Raw genomic sequence first — 20,975 nt, 5'->3', positions numbered from 1 at the left:
ACTGCCCTGGCATATGAATTCCAGCCTGAAAACAGGATTTATTTAAAAATTCTTTATGATTATATAAAGTGATATATAAAGGCCACTTGTGGCCCAAAAGCATAGACAACTAACAAACACATTGTAAAATCATTAATATGTGAAACAAAATAAGAGCCGACATATTGCTGGCTCAGGAAATTTAAATCCTGATTTCTTAAATTAGCTATTACTCAAATGTTTATTCAAAACAAGATATTACTGCTAAATCAAATTTTACGCTAATAGAAAACATCTTTTAAAAATTTCTCTAAAATTAATGTAAATAATTCATGTGAAGTAATATAATGATAATATTAAAATAGCTAATAATTTATGTGGGATGTTATTTATTTACTTATTTTTTTTGAGGAAGACTGGCCCTGAGCTAAATCTGTGCCAGTCCTCCTATACTTTGTATGTGGGTCACTGCCACAGCATGGCTTGACAAGTGGTGTAGGTCTGCACCAGGGATCTGAACCCGTGAATCCGGGCCACCAAAGTGGAGCATGCCAGACAACCACTATGCCACGGGGCTGACCCTATGTGGGATTTTAAAAAGAAGAGCATGATAGAAATTCGGAATGCACTGATCACAACAGTAAAGATTTGAGTCACCAGGTATTTGCATTAACAACAGAACAGTTATTACATCTGTAGGTTATGCATCAATAAAGTGGGGAAACCAACAACTACACTTAGAGTAACTGTGACATCCTACACATCACACCATAAGGTGGGGTACACGGGCAGACATGGGTGAAGAGTTCACGATCCCATAGGGCATGTGGGAACCCACTACCTCCCACCCTGCAAACCAGGCTCATCACCAGGCTTTGCACAGCAACATTCAGAGTATGCATCTTCTCCTTTCCATTTCTCCTTGACAGAATCCTCAGTCCTACTTTCTATCTTTTGCCTATACTTCAGTTTACTTTCTTCTCTGCAGTATCTTCTGAGCCCCAGTATTCTCAGATTGCTACCTGCAACTTGAAGCATTCAGCAAAGCAAAAAATGGAAAAGCCAGGTCTCTCACCCATCAAGCCACAAAATGCTCTAAACATAAATGCTAAATTCCAAGTAAAGAATCCATCAGCGCGACTGCACACTATTCACATTGGTTGTTGACCACAGACACAAAACGAGCTATCTAAGTGATGGGCCTGAGGCCCCACGGCCACCAGAGGCACCTTCCCATCATCTAAGAGTCTGACAGGCAATCTCAAGTGTTGTTCTAGTCAAGTTCTCCAAGCATCCAGGTAACAACCTACTAGGTGAGGCCACAACACCAGCCAACAGAGGGGAATGTCAACAATGGTGCCCACGAGGAGTCACCTCAAACGATAACTACAAGGATTATACCTGTTTATGTCACTGTTACTGTCGAAAGCTTTTGTTTCCATAAACTCCAAATTAATCAGGCAGGTTAAATTGAATACTCTGCTTTGGGTCTAGAAACGCACTGGCAAATGTCAGTAATAACAACAAAAAAGGTTCTATCTTACATAGAATATTAAAAAGAAAAGAGCCTGATAGAGACTATCTTTAAACTTACCCTGGGAAAAATAATACAATTAGGAAGTGCCTGAGTGTTATCAGCAACGACTCCACCCATGTAGAACTCCATCTATGCGACATATCTTCACCACTCGGAAAAGTTAGAGAAGAATAAATCTACACAGCGTGTGGTGCTCCTGAGGCAGAATATGTGGAAATCTAAGTTTACTAAGAGAAGTAAAGAAAAAAAACACCTAAAAGGATAATCTATATCTGAAATATATCTGCCTAGGTGATAAGCTTGTATTAGTAAGATATTCAAGAAAATGTCATAAATAGGAACATGTTAAGCAGCTTTTCCTTAATTTTGAAAAGAATGGAGTCTGCTAGATTTTTTTACATCTTTTCTAGCCATCTGAAGACACTCAGTGAGACCACAAAGTCCTGGAGTTGGCTGCAATGGAATTTTACTTTGGAGGAGATCCTGGAAGGAACTTTTTGAATTCCTTTATAACTCCCAAGTCCAAGTTGGAACAAGAGAAGAAATTCTTGAAATATGAGCTAAAGAAAAAGTTTCAGAGAAAAGAATGCAGCCTAGACAGAAGAGGGTGGCGGAAACCGTGGTCTCAGAGGACACGCCCTCCATTCTGTGCTCACAGACTTAACTAAAGGACGGTCTGCAGCTGAGCTTCTTGCCACTTTCCTCTGCAGAAGTCTCTGTACCGCTAAGGCGTTCATTTAAGGATGAAAGATATCAAGAGAACACAAATTCTGCCTCTCTTACCTAATGAAGGCATTTTGGTGACTTTTGGGAAAGGAGGAGCGTGGGGGGAGTAAGGAGCACAATCACTGTCACGTGGAAACACAAACATAAACGAGGGGCTCCAGGCGTCTCTGCTTTCCTATTTTCACTTACTATCAAGTTCTGAACACTGTACTTAACTATATTCCCTAAAGGGAAGGGAACGAAATGAGGCAGAGGAGAACATTCTGCATCCTCAAGACACAAGACTTATCAGGGAAGCCGCGGCCCGCTGCGAGTGCAGTGGACAGCGTGAGGAGCAGAGGAAGCACGAGGACGCGCACCACACCTCACCGCGACGAGAGCAAAACTCTACCAACAGCAGACAACCCTTGGGAAAATTCTTTTTGCTAGATTGGAAAGGATATACTGAGGATATTTACTCTAAAAACACACAAAACTTGTACCGACAACTGACTGAAAGAAAGCCACCCCGATTATCCCAAGCTAACTAAATATTTTCAACAGGGAAAAGAAATTATTTGACTGTCTTTATAAATTGCTATTTCAAAAAATCTGTTAAGATTAAGCATAACTGAAAAACAAAGTATGTTATTTTTAATATCCCCTGTGTGAAAGGAACAGTGAATACCTCCCTCCCCAACACCATCGCATTAATTGAAAAGATTCAGAGAAAGAACCTTTGAGAAAAGGCAAACCAACAAAAGCTAGGAGAGCTGATAGTGAGGAAAAACATGCACCGTGAGAAACACACTAGACACCGGAGGTGAGCTCTAGTAGAGAAATGGAATGGGACACTTACACAGCAGCTATTTGTCAAAGGGTCCTGATGGCTACTGTGTTCTTAAACCATCGAGACCGAATAGCAGGATGGGGAGAATGTAGTCACAAACAATCCACCAGAGGACAACACTACACAGTGCGGAGGTCAGCACAGCTAGGGAGCATCTGGAAAGGGGTGAAGGGGAAAGAACAGATGTTCAGACTGGGAAGCCAAAATAAACAAAGTAATAAATAAATAAAGCCACGTGTGAATTTCAGATATCCTGTGATGCAAGGTGGGGAACAAGGATGGAGTTTTACGTTTTATGTAGGGAAAAATGCTGGCTTCAGTTTTAAACTGGTTTGATATTTGGTAACAAAAGATTAGACCCAATCTCTAGTTGGATAACCGCCCCATATTAATTTCATTGTATGATATAGAAATCAGAGTCAAAGTTATATGATCGAAATTCTTCAAAGAGCACATGATATGCACACACAGTAAACTAAACCAGAGGCTGGCCCCGTGGCCGAGTGGTTAAGTTCGCATGCTCTGCTTCGGCAGCCCAGGGTTTCGCCAGTTCAAATCCTGGGCACGGACATGGAACTGCTCGTCAGGCCACGCTGAGGGGACGTCCCACATGCCACAACCAGAAGGACCCACAACTAAAAATACACAACTATGCACGGGGGGGTGCGGGGGCTTTGGGGAGAAAAAGGAAAAATAAAATCTTTAAAAAAAAAACAAAACTAAACCAAACCACTGAGAAAAAGGAGGCAAAACCAACCAACAAAAAAAAAAGCCTTGTCCTGAAAATTAACAACAATCTCATAGGAGGCCCAATTATAAATGAACACAGCACAGCAGAACTGCTCTCATTCAGTGGAATTGTACTCCGCATCAGGAGTTCAGGCAAATCGCGTATTCTGAAAACAAAGATTACTGAAACACACCCAGCCTCAGGCAACACAAATTATGGGAAATTTCCCGAATGTATTAATACTAAATATTTTCCCTTAGTTGTTCTCCTCACTCATTTTCCTCGTGCAACCAAACCTGGCTTTCAGTTTGGCGTCCCCTAATCCATGGTCCAGCTTCCAGCACTGAGGAAGGACACCCCCTCGTGGCTAGGAGGGTGGTAACTCCTTCCAACCACTACACTCTCAGAGGGTCACCCATACACACCAGTGACCAATTACAAAAGGCTCTATTGAGCATTTGCTCTGCACAAACTATTAGGCTGATTAAGCCAGAACCGACTGATTTTTTATCTTGTCCTTGTCATTGTACTCATCAAGCACTATGTGCCAGGCACTCTATCTGGTGACAAGCGGTTTCACTAAAGGGCGGACCTGCAATCAAACCTACCCTTCCCTCACAATCCACACCTGCACTATCTCCTTTGCTGCTCCCACAAAACCCCTACTGATACACATGCAGATTACAGGAGCTTACTGTTGACAGAGAAGCGGATGAATGGCCTAGGAACAAAGAACCTTCCACCCATCCCAATTTTCATTTGCAGTTACTGATTTAACAGTTATCTTAAAGGAATAATGGTCTGAATACCCAAGTGTCTGCATTACAGATTTTTATTTGTTCCTCTAGTAAAGCTCAAGGGATAAGAATTATTTTCCAATGATGAAAAAAACACTCATCTCCACTGTACTGTTAAGGGGGTTTGGGGAGTTTTTGAGGATAGCATATCCACATTTCCACCTTATTCCCATGTAGGAGGCACTACCGCTCTTCATGTATCATCTCATTTAACCCTAACAGACCTAGTGGAAATATCAGTATGTAGAAAGAGAAGCAGCATGGATAAAGCTATAAAATCTACCAAATCTATGTCAACACAGATAATAATATACTTGCCATCACATCTTGATGGTCACTTCAAGGTCACAGCGCTACATAATTTACTGTCTTCATGGTGGTCAGGATCAGACATGCTCTCTGAGAAAATGAGTATTTTACAGTTTCTAACAACTTTAATTTTCCCCAAATACTGACCGTTTGTAAAATACAAACCAATAATTGGAATGATATTTAATGTATTATAACTTCCATTAAGAATCACCAGTACATACATATTTTCACTAACTTTCCTTCTTACAAGTATTTTCATTCAGCTAAGTGCCATAGTGAACCAGAATACCTTGCCTGCAGTGACTGATGAGCCAAAACTGCGAGGCAGGAATTCAATTTAGATTTCTCCACCCAAGCTGCTGCTGGTTCACTCTGTCTCCGGCTCCGGGACTCATATTTCTAAAATAACAATAAGGACTTGGGAGGAAAAGGAAATCTCCAACTGACTTCTCTTCTAGGGCCCAAAGAGCCACAAATAAGAACAAAGAAGAGCTGATTAACAGCAAAGAGGGTTTGAAACAGCAGAGGGGCGGATAGGGAGAATGTTGTGGAGGAGAGAACCTGCTGTGACTAATCTAAGATCCCCCAGGGGCTTCACACATAATTAGGAGCTTAGAAGGACTTCAGCATTTCCCTTTTTCCTTTAAAAGTGTGGCCTAAAGTGTATATGGGAGGGGAACAGTTTTGGTGCTATTCTACTGTTTTTAGGATTACAATTACAATTAAAGAGGATCTTCAACAAGTTTGTCTTTTTTTTTTTAGCTTTTACCATTTTACGTGGTTTTAACTTACACCAAAAGTGCTTCAGAGGGGCCGGCCCCGCTCCGAGTGGTTAAGTTCACACGCTCCACTTCAGCAGCCCAGGGTTTCACCGGTTCAAATCCTGGGCGTGGACGTGGCACGGCTCATCAAGCCATACTGAGGCAGCGTCCCACATGCCACAACTAGAAGGACCCACAACTAAAAATATACAACTATGTACCGGGGGGTTTGGGGAGAAAAAGGAAAAATAAAATCTTTAAAAAAGAAAAGTGCTTCAGAGCAAAGGACACTGTTCTCTCTTCCTTTTAGGGGTGGGGGTTGTCACTAGAGAACTAAATGATGGCACAGAGGCTGGCCTCTCCTCCCCAGTCTCTGCTAGTCACTGTTATTAAACCATCACTGATCACACTTAACTTCCAGTCCCAGGGAACACATAACAGCATCTAGTGTCACCTTCTGGTTTCCAACAGTATTTAGAATCTTAGTCTTTATTCATTCTTTTCTTTTCTATTACCACAAACCTATCAGTCATGAAAGAGACTTTCATAGCTTTAATTTTTCTAGAAAAGACCATAAAGTGATTTGAACTCTCTAGAAAACATATTCACAAGGTAGCAGACTGAGAGAAACTAAAGGAAATTTCCCATAAGCGCTATTCAACAAGAACTTTTGACTAAGCAGAAGTCCGCTCCCCTGACCCCAAACTGGACTTTTGAACAAAAGGCAACAAGCTACTGAGAAATAAACTGATGTGCTGCAGATTCTTAAAAACAAAACAAAAGACCTGGGCACAACTAAAAGCAACCCACAGAATCACCCATTTTCTAGGGCTTGCGATTCATGGTGTGTTCCCTGTACCAGCAGATCTGCAACACCTGGAAGCTTGCTCGAAATGCAGAGCACAGACGTAGCCCAGACCCCCCGAGTGTGGCCTACATCTCAACAAACTCCTCAGGACTCAGCGGCACACAGAAGCTTGGGAGGCACCGTTCCAAGGCACCCCCTAGGTTCTCCATGGTGCCTAAAACTGGCTTCAGAATGATTACCCAGAGGAACTATAATATTCCTATATAAAAAGAACCATTAAGGGCTTAGATGAAAACTTCTGCTGAAATTAAAAACAAAATGGCATTTGGAGTTAAAAACTTATATAAAACGCAGCATTCTGAAAGCATTCTAGTTGACTGAAGTACCACTAAGCTGCAAAGAGAAAGGTTATTAATGCCTATAACCCATCCTGACGCTTTCATTCACCCGGTGCTTTATATTGGAAAACTCCATTCTTTTCATTTGGTCTTTTAAGAACCTCTTAAGATGGTGGTCCATGACAACACAGGCCTCATGTGTAATTCTACTTTAGAATTTAAGATTATGAGGAGATACCAGTGAAGAGCCACTTTTAATTGAAAAGAAAGCCTGTCCTTCTCTGCCATGAACATTTATGTCCTCAGTTTCTTACCTTATTACCCAAGGCCCACTGAGCAGAATGACCTATCTCCATCAACAGCCCCCTCCAGAAAAGCTGGAAATTTGGTGTCCCACACAAAAAAGGAGGTTACTAGAAGGAAGGAATCCAATGGCATAGGAGGGAGCATTTGCTAAAGAATACCCTAGGAAGAAAGTACAATGGCCAAGTTTTTTGATTCTACATATTTTCTAATAATCCTGGATGTTCCATGAGATTGTATCCAAACTAACACTTAACACAAGCAAGTAGAAGGGGACATACACATACACAATAATGATTAAACTTCCCATCCCCTGGCTAAACCTTCTGTAACTTGAAAATAATTCCTCAAACAAATTAATACAAAACTATGGTTTAATCTAGTTCATTGTTTCCCTAAAATAATATAATGACATTAAGCCACCATAACACCAGTGATTAAATTCTATCATATCATATCAAACTATCTGCAATATGGTAGAGAATTTAAAGAAATTCACAATTAATAACTATAGACCAATCAGTTATTCTGCGGTTTACATCTGCTGTCACTGTCTTGAGGACGTCACATGGTGATTATCCATGGAGAAAAAACCTTCCTAACGTTGCTTTCCTATCTATATAGGCCAGCAAGGTTACAAGAGAAGATGGACATGAATGAAGGATAGCCAACAGCTTTGTGGGCAACACCCCCAGATTTTAAATAATGTCGATAATCATTTCAAAGTGGCATAATAGGCATGCAACTGTGGAGAAAAACACATAGAACAAAAGCTCATGAACGACCCCACGTACATATTAAATAACATCAACCACACAAAGGAAACCAGACTCACGTGAGGGGAATAGCGTTTGTTTTTGATTGTCTTCTGCTTTTCAGGGCCCGAAGTCTATCACCTTGAGTCACTCCGCTGATTTCGTCATCATCACTGTACTGTATAAGTAAAAAAATACTGAGCTACTGATTTAAGTTGCACTTATTAATGCAGTAAAGCACAGCACCTACATTTATCCACACACACATGTACACACACACACATAATACACTGAACTTTCTGAACTCTAAAATACTTTGTTGCTTTCAAAATAAAGCTACAGGTCACATTTCAAGATAACCAAAAGGTGACTTTCAGACACAGAACCCAATAGCACTCGTTATGAAACATATCGACAGTGAAAAGGCATAATGGGTTTTCAATATCAAAAACATCCTTTTGTAAATTTCACAATCTACTTACCACTACTTAATATAGTATCACTCTCCCCTAAAGAACTCTTGGTTCTTTAAAGTCCTCCATCTGAGAATGACTGGTTCCCTAAGTGAGCTGTCACAAAATGGAGAAAAAGTGGGGGACGGGGAGAGTAACCAGGCCCATCTAACGAGCTTACTTCACAAATGTCTTTTTTCCACCAGTGCCTAGTAAGTAAAAAAAACTTTAGTTTTATGGACACATAACCTTGTTTTAACCATTTTGAATGAAAAGTTCCTAGAGAGGGCTATAAGTATAAAAAAAAAAGTGTGACGATAATCCCTCAAAATGTGCTTTATTATTTTTATCTACAATTTTCTCCATGCCCTGAAAGGTTCTCAACAGCATTTAAAGCAATAACAACAGCGTGATGGGGACGGTTCGATTACCAGTTCGGGTTCCTGCTTGTCTTGATTCTCGACCCCACTAATTGAAATGTCATCAACAGCCAAGAGGAGTTTTGAGACAGCTGCTCTGTGTTTTCCATTCTCCTGACCCCTTAATTTTTGACGAAAATAGTCACCTTCCAACCAGAGGTTTGTCTGTTTCCTAGAGCATTTAAATAACATCAAAATACAGCTTTTCAGAAAAATACATCCAAACAACTTTCTCCTATTAGACTATCCACTGTCACCGGAGACTAAGAAAAATTCTACTCCCATCATTTTCCAGACCCACGTGTTCCCTGAGGAATTACAAAAGCTCTCTGTTAACTTACATCACCAGAAATTGTTGCTGAGGCCCAATCACGGAGCCAGGTCTACAGATTCTGACCCAGGCAATGGTCTCAGCGGCTGTCATCCTGTAATGCTTCATGATGTAGCAGGCTATCAGCGTGCCCGTCCGGCCAAGGCCCGCTAGGAAAAGAAACAAAGCAATCAGATCCATCTCACGGACTCAAGAACTTTGTTGCTGAGGGAAAATGTTTTTAAAAGGCTTCCCATGATTCTGCTCCCCTCACCGGTGGTTCTCAAGTTTGCACGCACACTCCAAACACCTGGAGAGTTCTGGAAAATACTGGCTCTGACCTCCAGAATTCTGATTCACTGGGTACGTGATACAGCCTGGAAATAGAGATTTCTAAGATTCCCCAGCTGATTCTGTGTATCGCTAAGACCGAAAATCACTTTCTAAGCCACGATTCTCAGGAAGTGCAGTTTTCTACTCTGGGTTTTCTGTTCATGGTACCAAAAACACAGGCTTAAAACCTTGCACTTTCTCCCTCATCTAACAGTTTTTTCTACTCTACTTTCATACCTATTTTCACATGGATCTATTTATTTATTTAATTTCCTTCTTCTCTCCAAAGTCCCTCCACTACATAGTTATGTATTTTAGTTGTGGGTCCTTCTAGTTGTGGCATGTGGGACACCGCCTCAGCGTGGCCTGATGAGCGGTGGTGCCATGTCTGTGCCCAGGATCCGAACCAGTGAAACCCTGGGCGGCCAAAGTGGAACGCACAAACTTAACCACTCGGCCTCAGGGCCGGCCCCCACATGGATTTATTTTTTTACTCTATTCCTGCTGTCCTCCTTTACTCTCATCTAGACCACTGGCATTACTTTTTGTGATGGTTAATTTTATGCATCAACATGGCAAGTCTAGTTGGACAAGACTGGTGAACTCTGAGTACGCAGACTGCTCTCCATAACGTGGATGGGCCTCATCCAATCAGTTGAAGGTCTGAACAGAACCAAAAGACTGGCCTCCCCAAGCTGGAAGGAATTCTCCAACAGATTGCCTTTCGACTTTGCACCATCGGCTCTCCGGGGTCTCCAGCCTTCCAGCCCACTGCAGACCTCATACTTGCCAGTCTCCACACTCATGTAAGCCAATTCCTTATAATAAATCACCTTCCATACATATGCACATCCTGGTTCTGGCTGTTTCTCTAGAAAACCCTCACTGATCCAGATTTTAGTACCATGAAATAGCATGCTACTGTAACAATATAGGAAAACGTGAAAGTGGCTTTGAAATTGGAATTGTAAAGGCTTCAAAAATTTTAAGGCACATGTTAGAAAAAAACTTAGATTGCCTCAAAGAAACTGTTAGTAGGAATATGGGTGTTAACACTGATTCTGGTGCAAATCAGATGGAAATGAGGACTGTGTTATTTATTGGAAACTGGAAGAAAGGCAGTCCTGGTTGTGAGAAAGTGACAAAAACCCTGGCTGAAAAGCGTTCTAGTGCCTTTTGAAAGGTAGGCCTGGTGACTGACGACCCTGGATATTTAGCAAAGGAGATTTGTAAGCAAAGTGTTGAAGACGCAGCCTGGTTTCTCCTTACTGATTATAGTCAAGTGTGCGAGGAGAGAGATGAATTGAAGAAAGGATTGTTAAGCATAATGGAACCAGAAACTAAACATTTAGAAAAATCTAGGCCTAGCCATATTGCAAAAAGTGAGAAAGTTGTGTTCTGGAGCAAGGATGTGGTCAGTCAACTCCACAAAGAGAATACCCATGGATTTAATCAGCCCTCTCAGCAGAAGCCAGAGAGAGTGATGGCATTCTCTCAGCAGACAGACTGCCAATTTGGACTAAAGGGAAGGAAAGGCAGGCTTTCAGATTTCTGGGACTCTATAGGACTGAACATTAGAGTCATCTGGCTGCAAACAAGCCTCATCCTCCAAGAAAAGGAAAGCATGACGCCGAGGGTGATGCAGAGGTCAACAGGGCTGCCACGGCCACCACAGGTCTGCGGATCAAGGCTATCTACTCCTGGGTTTCATGGGGTGGGCCACCTCCCTGGTTTCAGTAGACCTCAGGGGCAGGGCCACTGGCTAGGGCCAAGGGGGTGAGGCTGCCACCCCAGTGGGCATATAGTACAGAGAATCGAGCCCCAGAGGATATTGTCGAGCCGTACGGTCTAACAGCATTTGCCTTGCTAGGTTTGGACATGCTTGAGGCCTGTCACCCCTTCCTTCTTTCTCATTTCTCCAGTTTGGAATGGGAATGTCTATTCTATGCCTGTCTCATTATTGTGTTTCAGAAGCAAATACCTTGTCTACTTTCACGGGTTCACAGCTGGGGAGGAATTCTGCCTCAGGATTAATTGTATCCAGAGTGTCACCTGTACCTGATTTAGAGGCTATTGAGAGGAGACTTTGGACTTGGGATTGATGCTGGATGGGTTAAGAGATTCAGGGCTGTTGGGATGGGGTCAACGGATTTTACATGCGAGGAACTGTGTCCCCCAAAATCCATATGTTGAAGTCCTAACTCCCAATGTAACTGTCTCTGGGAAAAGGTCCTTCATGGATGCAATTAACACTAAATAAGGTCATGGGGTGAGGGGGCACTTAGTCCAAGAGGACTAGTATTCTTCCTCATAAGAAGAGGAAGAGACACCAAGAGAGAGGGAACACAGTGGACAAAAACAAGGTGGCTGTCTGCAGGCCAGGAAGAGAGGCCTCGCCACACACCAACCCTCCCAGCACCTTGATCTTGGACCTCCAGCCTCCAGAACTGTGAGAAATACATACCTGTTGTTGAAGTCACACAGTCTGTGGTATTCCGTCATGGTACCCTGAACAAACTAATACACCTCCTAATGAATCTCACTTTTCACTTGATAATCCAATCTTCACAGGCAACAGTTTTCTTCCCAAAACAAAGACCTAATCAGATCAAATTCTCTTCAGGTTTTTAACCTTTAATCAGTCAACTTCAGGGTTTCTCAGCCTCAGCACACTAACCTTTGGGGCTGGACAGTTCTTTGTGGTGGGGGCGTCCTGTGCACTGTAGGATGTTTAGGAGCATCTCTGGCCTCCACCCACTATGTCAGAAGCAACCCTCCCCCTAAGTTGTGACAACCGAAACATGTCTTCAGACATCAGCAAATGTCCCCTGGATACAAAAACCACTCTGAATGAGCACCTTAGCTGAGAATAACCTTAATTGCTTGTCATAATAAAAAAAAAAAGATGAAATAATCAATGTTGAATTCTGTTTTAATTATGGTAAAATATACATAACATAAAATTTACCATTTTTGTACATACAACATTTTCCTGATTTCATTTACTTCTCTATGTTTCCTTTTAGCATCACTGAGCATTTTTAAGGCAACTGTTTTAAATTCTTTGTCAGGTAATTCAAAGACCCATGTTTCTTTTTTAAAAGATTTTATTTTTCCTTTTTCTCCCCAAAGCCCCCCAGTACATAGTTGTATATTTTAGTTGTGGGTCCTTCTAGTTGTGGCATGTGGGATGCCGCCTCAGTGTGGCCTAATGAGTGGTGCCATGTGTGCTCCCAGGATCCAAACCGGAGAAACCCTGGGCCACTGAAGCACAGCATGCGAACCCAACCACTCAGCCACGGGGCTGGCCCCATGACCCATGTCCCTTTACGGTTGCTTTCTGGAGGTTGTTTGAAGCACTGTGAAGTGTGCAGTTCAGTGGCGTGGACAAACTCACACTGCTGTGCCCCCACCAGTAGCAGGCTGTGTGTGTGCGCTCCATGGCTGGCGGGCACGGCACTCTCTACGCTGCCAGATCCCACGAGTTTACTGTGTTGTTCAAGTCCTCTATTTCCTTATCTTCTGTCTGGTTGTTCTGTCCCTTACTAAAAGTGGGATATTAAAACTCCAACTATTATTGTACAACTGTTTATTTTTCCCTTCAATTCTGCCAGTTTTCCTTCACATATTTAGGTCTGTTATTAAGAATGTAAAATGTTTATAATTGTTGTATCTTTTTGCTGTATTTAACCTTTTACTAATATATAATGTCCTTTTTTGTTTCCTGTAATCTTTTTTGATTAAAAGTCTACGTTGTCTGATATTAGTCTAATCACCTTTGTTCACTTTTGGTTACTATTTACATGAAACATCTTTTCCCATCCTTTCACTTTCAACCTATTTGTGTCTTTGGATGTGAACCGAGCCTCTTTTAGATGGCATATAGTTGGATTATTATTTTCTTAAGCCATTCTTTCCATCTCTGTCTTTTGATTCGAGAGGTTACAACAAAGGTTACAATAATATTAGCCTTCATAATTGTCCATGTATTTACTTTCTCAGAGATCTTTATTTCTTCACAGGGCTTCGAGTGACTGTCTAGTGTCCTTTCATTGAACCTTGAGCATTTCTTGCAGGGTACGCCTAGTGGTAGCAAACTCTCTCAGCTTATAACTATCTGGGAACGTCTTAATTTCTCCCTCATTTTCAAGGGACAGCTTTGCCAGATATAGGATTTGTGGTTGACAGTTTTTTCCCTTCAATACTTTGACTATATCCACCCACTGCCTTCTGGCCTCCAAGGTTTCTGAGGAGAAATCTGCTCATGATCTTACCGGGACCCCTTGTATGTGATAAGTCGATTCTCTCTGGTTGCTTTCAAGATCCCCTTGTCTCTGACTCTGGAGTGATTATAAAGTATCTTGGTGTAGGTCTCTGAGTTTAATGCTGCTTAGAGTTAGCTGAGCTTCTCTGATAGTTACATGCATGTCTTTCATCAAATTTGGGAAGTTTTCAGCCATTATTTCTTCAAATTATCTCTCTGCGCCTTTCTCTCCCTTCTCCTTTTGGGATTCCCACAATCCACACACTGGTCCACTTTACAGTGTGCCAGAGATCCCTTAGACTCAGTTCACTTTTCAATTTTCTTCCTTTCTGCTGCTTAGACTTGATCATTTCAAGTGTCCTATCTTCAAGTCCACCGATGCTTTCTACTGCCTGATCATGTCTGCTTTTGAATCTCATCAGTAAATTTTTCATTTGAGTTACTATACATTTCAGTTCCAGAATTTCTTTTTGGTTCCTTTTTATGTATTCTACTTCCTAATGATGCTTCCATTTTGTTTATACATTGTTCTCCTGACTTTGTCCACATTTTCTTTTAGCTCTTTGAGTATCTTTAAGACAGCTGTTCTAATGTCTTTGTCTAGTAAGCCCACCATTTGGTCTTTCTCAGGGACAGTTTCTGTGGATTCCTTTTTTCCTTTGAATGAGCTATACTTTCCTGTTTCTTAGTATGCCTTGTGAATTTTTGGTGAAAATTGGACATTTGAATCTTATAATGTGGTAACTTTGGAGATTATATTTTGGCTGTTCCCCAGGTTTGCTGTTTTTTTCTTTTTCAATGTTGAACTTCTCTTAAAATAAATATATTCCTTGTCTTCTTAATCAACTATCTAACAAGAGGAGAAAAGTTAAATAAATCCCTAGGACATTCATATGACGTACTATTACACATTCATTCACGCATTCAATAACTGTTTATTAAGTGCCAGGTACTGTTCTAGCTGCTGAAAACATAGCAACTTGTTAGAATATAAACTCCACAAAGACTCTTGGAGTCTGCTCTGCTCATTGACATACCCTAGAACCTACCAAACAGTAGGCACTGAATAGATATCTGATGAATAAATTAATGCATTTCAATGTGATAAGGCTTTACAGAGTTAACAAGAATATATATACACATTTCTTTTAAAGATTGGCACCTGAGCTAACATCTGTTGCCAATCTTCTTTTTCTTCTTCTTCTTCTTTTCCCCAAAGCCCCCCAGTAATAGTTGTATATTCTAGTTGTGGGTCCTTCTGGCTGTGCCACTTGGGACGCCACCTCAGCACCACTTGCTGAACAGGGCCATGTCTGCGCCCAGGACCTGAACCAGCAAATCCCTGGGCTGCCAAAGTGGAGGGCGAACTTAACCAGGCGGCCACAGGGTCAGCCTCCTATGAATACAATTTAATTTACTACACTTTTCATATGAAATTAGGGTTTTAAAAGCATTCTATAAAGAACACAGGTACCTATAAATGTACAGAGTTTTAATGTCAATCATACCTCAATAAAGTGGTTTTAAGAAAAAAGCAACTTACAAAAGAAAACAACAGTCATTCTTTTAAAAACAAAGGCATGGGGCCGGCCTGTGGCTGAGTGGTTAAGTTTGTGCGCTCCGCTTTGGCAGCCCAGGGTTTCACCAGTTCGGATCTTAGGCGTGGACATGGCACTGCTCATCAGGCCATGCTGAGGCGGCATCCCACATGGGACAACTAGAAGGAGTCACAACTAAAAATATACAACTATGTACCAGGGGGCTTTGGGGCGAAAAAGGAAAGATAAAATCTTTAAAAACAAAGGCAGCTTCAAGTGTCCTGGCATATCTAAATGAGTGTAGTATGATTCTACACATATATACATACACGTCCACCATTCTTTAACCAACCCAAGAAACATACCTTTACAATGTACTGCAACGGCACCCTCAGCATTTTCACAAATATCCAGAAATTCTTTGACAATGGCATCAGTAGGGGTGCTGCCATCCGCAAAGAAAAGATCATAGTGATCGAAGCCAGCACTCGTAAAGCGTTTGGCATCATACATCCTTTTATTCAGACGGACAATGGTAGTCACATTGTGATTCTTAAAATACGGAATATAAGCCTCAGGAGAATGCTGGTGGTAACCTACATAAAGAAATTCACCAGATGTTGTAAAATCAGAAAGAAAACAATGGATAACAATTTCACCTGTAATTCACCAGGAAACAGTATGAATATTAATTTGATTATAAGTTTAAAAAAACAAAAAAGTTAAAATCCAGGCAGAATGATGTACTAAAATGACCACGCATACTTAACTACTTAAGACAGTCAAGCTTAGTCTAACTCTTCAGCATCTTTCAAAAGAAAATACAGAAGGGACACCTTTCTTTCTTTTTTTTTTTGTAAGGAAGACTGTTGCTAAGCTAACATCTGTGCCAATCTTCCTCCATTTTATGTGGGATGCCGCCATAGTGTGGCTTGCCAAGCAGTGCAAGGTCCATGCCCGGGATCCGAACCTGCGAACTCCAGGTTGCCGAAGTGGAGAGAATGAACTTAACCACTACGCCACCGGGTTGGCTACCAGAATGGATACTTCTAATAATAAAACTATACTGGTCTCATATTTTTGCATACCACTTTCAAGTCTTGTTCTTGAATGAGGTCCACAGAAGGCAAGAAATCGGTCTGGTATTATCCAATTTAAATCTCCATTTTCTGCTTTCTGCAAAGGGAAAACCAGTACAATTCATTTTTAAACTTAATCTCCTCTCCACACCCCTTCTTAATACTGCGTGTCTGAAGGACTTCAAATCCATTTGCTTTAGCACGAAAACATAAATGACTATGAGACAGAAAACTAAAATCTAGCTGGCTATGACTATTCCCAGGGAACAGTCAGTTAACTTCTAGTCCTCATCACTTTCTATTAATGGCATTTCTTTGCCAGAGTGGAAATTTCTTTGCTAGTCTTTGGAAACTGGAGCTGACTGCTGCTATCCACAATCTACCTAAGTACTTCAGTTATTTTATCTGAGCAAATTTTCATGCAGTTGTTGCTAATTAATAAGAAAGCAAACTTTTCCATCCTGAGGGATCTGGAAACTTCTGTTTTTCTGAATAGCTAACTGGCTTCCAATATGAGCAATCTTGACTCCTTGAACAAACAAGAGAAAACTATGTATTTAGGTTCTTGGCTTCTCAATATTTACTTTTTATTTGTAGCGAGACACCTTTCCATTATTTCACACTTAATAAGAGGGTCAATGAAAAGTTTTCATGAAACCCACCAGGAAATCCAAAAGTATAAGTATAGTGAGATCACACTATGTCTCTAGATCAAAACATGACTATAAACTGAGATTTACAATGCTTCACTTTCTGCTATTACACCCTTTGGATTGAGTTACCACCTCAATTATTATAACATATAGTTCAAGATGAACAATAGAAATGGGTGGACAAGACTTAAGCAGGAAGCAGGAGACAGTTGATAGTGGAGGAGGAGAGAACTAGTGATAAAAACAAGATCAATTAGCTTTGCAATTGGGGTGTGTATATGTGTACCCAAGAACAAGTAAGAAATAAACTCAGAGTTGCTTGGACATCTATCCACAGGCCAGGCGGGCAACCCATAGGCAATTTACTTGACTCATTTATTGGTGAGCCCATGTTCCATGCTAAAAGGTCTAAGCAGAAATGAGGACAAGTGTTGCCAGATGTTCCAATTTTGAAGTGAAGCCAGAAATAATGGAGGGGTTTTTTTTGTTGTTTTTTGTTTTTTTGATGAGGAAGATGGGGTCTGAGCTAACATCTGTTAATCTTCCTCTATTTTGTATGCAGGTCGCTGCCACAGTGTGGCTTTCATGAGTGGTGTGTAGGGTCATGCCCAGGATCCAAACCCACGAACCCTAGGCCACTGAAGCAGAGCACATGAACTTAACCACTATGCCACTGGGCTGGCCCCAGAAATCTGGAGCTTTTAACGAGAAACCCGTGATTAGATTTCAATGAATCATAGGCATTATAGATTATAAGATACACCCTGAATTAGAGAAGTTGAAAGAGGAAAAAATGGACATGATGGAATCAATGCAAGACACTAATCCCAAAATTTCTAAATACACTGCAAAGACTAAACCAAACCAGTCTGTGAGCTACCCGTGGTCTGCAGCTACCTAAACAGTTCCCTGTGCCTCGGCGCAGCTTCACGGAAAGCAAGCAGCGTTTGTGCGTGACCCTGCACCTCCCTGCAAAGCTGCAGTTTCCGCACTCGTGACAGGGAAGCTGCTCAGACCCCATGACCCCTTAGTCACACACAAGGGCAGCCCTGTTCTACAGCGAAGAAACTAGTTTCTAGTCATTTTGCTCACCTAAAAAGAGAAAGTAGATTTTATCTTTAAATGTTTAATTTTATAAGGACAAGCACAAAAAAATGGTGTTAATAATTAAATTACACTCAGTAGTTTAAGGTCGTAATTAAATATACATTGAACTTTAGAAATGTATTGCTATTACAGAGAAGGAAAGATAGGGTTGGCCCGAATGAATCACCGATATGCTTTCACATCTTTGGCACATCACAGTAATGACTGATTGTAACTATCAACCCATTTCATCAACAAAATGGTTCAGTTATACCTAAGAGTTTAAAGAACAGCTACTTTAAGAAAGTGACTGCGAAAGAGCAGTTATCTGAGGATTCCAGATGGCGCTGCACAGAGCACTGTCCGTGGAATCACTCCATTCTTAGTGAGAATGTCTGCTCAAGGTAACTCAGTTGGGATAAAAAGACTAGATTCCACCAGTATTATTGGCCGAAAAAAACCTGTAGCACAGCATCTTAGTCGTTTCTTATTCGGAAGGTGGAATGGTAAAATCAAATTACTTACTCTTAAAAGAAAAAACACACCAGATTAAAAACTGTAGAGGACATCTGTGGGTTTCCCTGCCTGGACTCTCTTCTCCCTTTTTTCTATCTGTAGAGTTTGATAGGGCTGACCCCACCACTGCAGCTCCTGGGATGGCCAGCGTATTCTAAACCCACCCACCCCTAATGCAGTGTGGTTCAGGGCTAGGGACAGGACGTAAGCCAGGCCAGTGAGAGGAATTCGTGGGTCTTCTGCAGGGGCCTTGAAGTCAAAGCTGCTGGTGGCCATCTTCATCACTGCTCAGGAGGGCCGGCCTGAACAAAACTTGCTTCAGCCCAATTTCTGGTGTTTGAGCACCTGAATCTGGTCATGTGTGACGTCACACCTGCTCCTGGATTTTTTTATGTAAGTCAATAAATTTTCCCCTTGTTATTTAAGCCATTTGTGTTTACTTTTTGTAATTTGCAAACAGAAGTGTCCTGACTTCATACAAACAGAAGGTTATAATAAAAACAGATATCTTCTCGAGGTAACTAAACGTATTATGACTATTCATCTCATCAGATCCTATGTTAAGGGTTTAATAAACATTATCTTATTTAATCACTAAATGAAAGTCATCAATACTAAAAAAATTTAAACTTCACATTAAAGAGAAATGCCTAGGAGCACACTCATACACTCTGGGAGGATGCATTGAATGCAGAAATCGCCACTAAGAACAGGGACTACAGAAATGGTGGTCAGAGGATAAAGATTTGACTTTTTTTACTCTATACAGATCTAAATTGTTCAACTTTTTAAAAAGCAAGAGTATTACTTCTGTAAGGAAAACATGAATAAAAGAGTTTTTAAAAGGAATATCCTTGAAAACTTACTTCATAATGTTCATATTCATCAAGGTTAAATGAGTTGAAATTAAGGAAGCCATAATGCATTGCCTAAAATCCAAAGGAAAGCTTTTAAGAACAAAGATGCAAATAAGGAAACAATTTCCAATCCAATTGCCTAAGAATAAATATCAGAAGGCACCCCAGAAAAGCATTATTATATTTGGATTATGTTCCATTGAATAGTTTTTAAAGGAGGTGGGCTATGTCTTTTAAACACGTCCTTTATTTGGAAAATTAGTTATAACAACGTATTTTAATGTAATTTGATTTTTCCTTTCCCTTCATCAATCATCCTATCCATGCAGAACTAAATAATCCAGCCTTCAAAGTCACCCTACTAATTTACTAGACCAACACTACTCAGGCTTCAAATATAAGGTATCACCCAGGGGTCCCTAAATCCATAATCAAGGGGGAAGAAGTCAAGGTTAGTTTATCCCAAATAAATCCCACACACTTCATAAATACCTTCACTTTCAAGTTCTTCTGAACAGTCTTCAATTAAGAGATTAATGTTCCCTATACCAAAGACAGCCCAGAGATCAACACTAAAATCAAAATTGTGAGGGAAAAAAATTCTTTCAGCAAGAAAAAAATGCCTAAAATGTCTGTTCTGTTCTGTAGCCTGACTCTGAGTGGCAGTGGGCAGGGCACGCTAAGAGAACTAGGCAGAGTGTCTCTTCTAAGACAAGGGCAAGCTGGAGGCCCTAAGAAGTGGCCGCTGCTCCCCAGTCACTGGGCCAGACAGAACCTAAGCAAGAATTCTTGACCAGCAAGGTATTCTTGGTTCAAAAGAGGAGGCTCTGTAAACCCAGTTTTCAAAATTTAAACTCTGAAATACGAATGAAAAATAAGAACACTACATACCAAACAAAAGTCCCTCACTTTATAAAATATGGTTAAGTTCTAATTCCAAGACCAAGTCCATAAGGAATTTTATTTCTTTGAATTCTAAATACTCAAGTTATGTCATGATATTTGGACTACAGCTGTTCCCAACAGAATGATATAATAAAATGTAGTTTATAGGCAATTTCTATTCTCCTTTGAATTTCATAAGGAGATCCTATTAGAAGTCACACTAAAATTAAAACAATTACATTTATAAATGTTTCATAGATGCAATAATCTTCAAAGTCAGTCACAAATAAAAATGTTTAAATTGAAAATTAGAAGCTGTCAACTCTTCAATAAAATTAAATATAGCATGAAAAAAGCAATCTTTGGCCTGTAGTTTCAGCTAATTAGACTTTAGATACAATATCTGATTGAAAAAACTGAGCTAAGAACTATAGAAACTGCTATAGAATGTTATAGTACACCAGTCCCGAGGCCCTCAAAGTTTTTCTTCTCTTCTTTTAAAGGTGGTGGGAGTGGAAGGAGCCCCAGGACCAGGACCAGTATGACGCCTCCAAGGGGTCCACCTGGCAGGGACTGCGACTGCACCTGCTGTCTGTCTGTCTCCTGACAGCCCCCTCTGCCTACCCCTGCCTGTCCTGAGGTCTGATGAAGCCGCCCCAGTGTGTGGCAACCGCCTCAGTCAGCTCCACACACCAGAGTCATTGGACT

At 40.9% G+C, this 20,975-nt stretch overlaps 1 protein-coding gene across 19 annotated transcripts in view; it reads right to left on the bottom strand.

The window, feature by feature from the left end:
* The window catches only part of CDC14B (cell division cycle 14B), a 95,455-nt gene that overhangs the window by 10,337 nt on the left and 64,143 nt on the right, over window positions 1-20,975 (bottom strand). For 10 of the 19 annotated variants that reach the window (XM_044756495.2, XM_070496046.1, XM_070496047.1 and 7 more), the window contains exons 7-12: window positions 19,392-19,454; window positions 16,280-16,367; window positions 15,557-15,787; window positions 9,088-9,226; window positions 8,759-8,918; window positions 7,956-8,053 (exon numbers count right to left, since the gene is read on the bottom strand). In XM_044756495.2, the coding sequence (XP_044612430.2) occupies window positions 7,956-8,053; window positions 8,759-8,918; window positions 9,088-9,226; window positions 15,557-15,787; window positions 16,280-16,367; window positions 19,392-19,454 (779 nt within the window). Of the gene's footprint in view, window positions 1-3,080; window positions 3,227-7,955; window positions 8,054-8,758; window positions 8,919-9,087; window positions 9,227-15,556; window positions 15,788-16,279; window positions 16,368-19,391; window positions 19,455-20,975 lie in introns of all 19 variants that reach the window. The other 9 variants (XM_070496045.1, XM_070496051.1, XM_070496061.1 and 6 more) reach the window with 2 other exon arrangements.

Source organism: Equus asinus, chromosome 23 (genome assembly GCF_041296235.1).
Source record: "Equus asinus isolate D_3611 breed Donkey chromosome 23, EquAss-T2T_v2, whole genome shotgun sequence".
In the NCBI taxonomy this organism is placed as follows: domain Eukaryota; kingdom Metazoa; phylum Chordata; class Mammalia; order Perissodactyla; family Equidae; genus Equus; species Equus asinus.
Note: the sequence above shows the minus strand (reverse complement) of the source record. Positions and strands in the feature narration are given on the sequence as shown.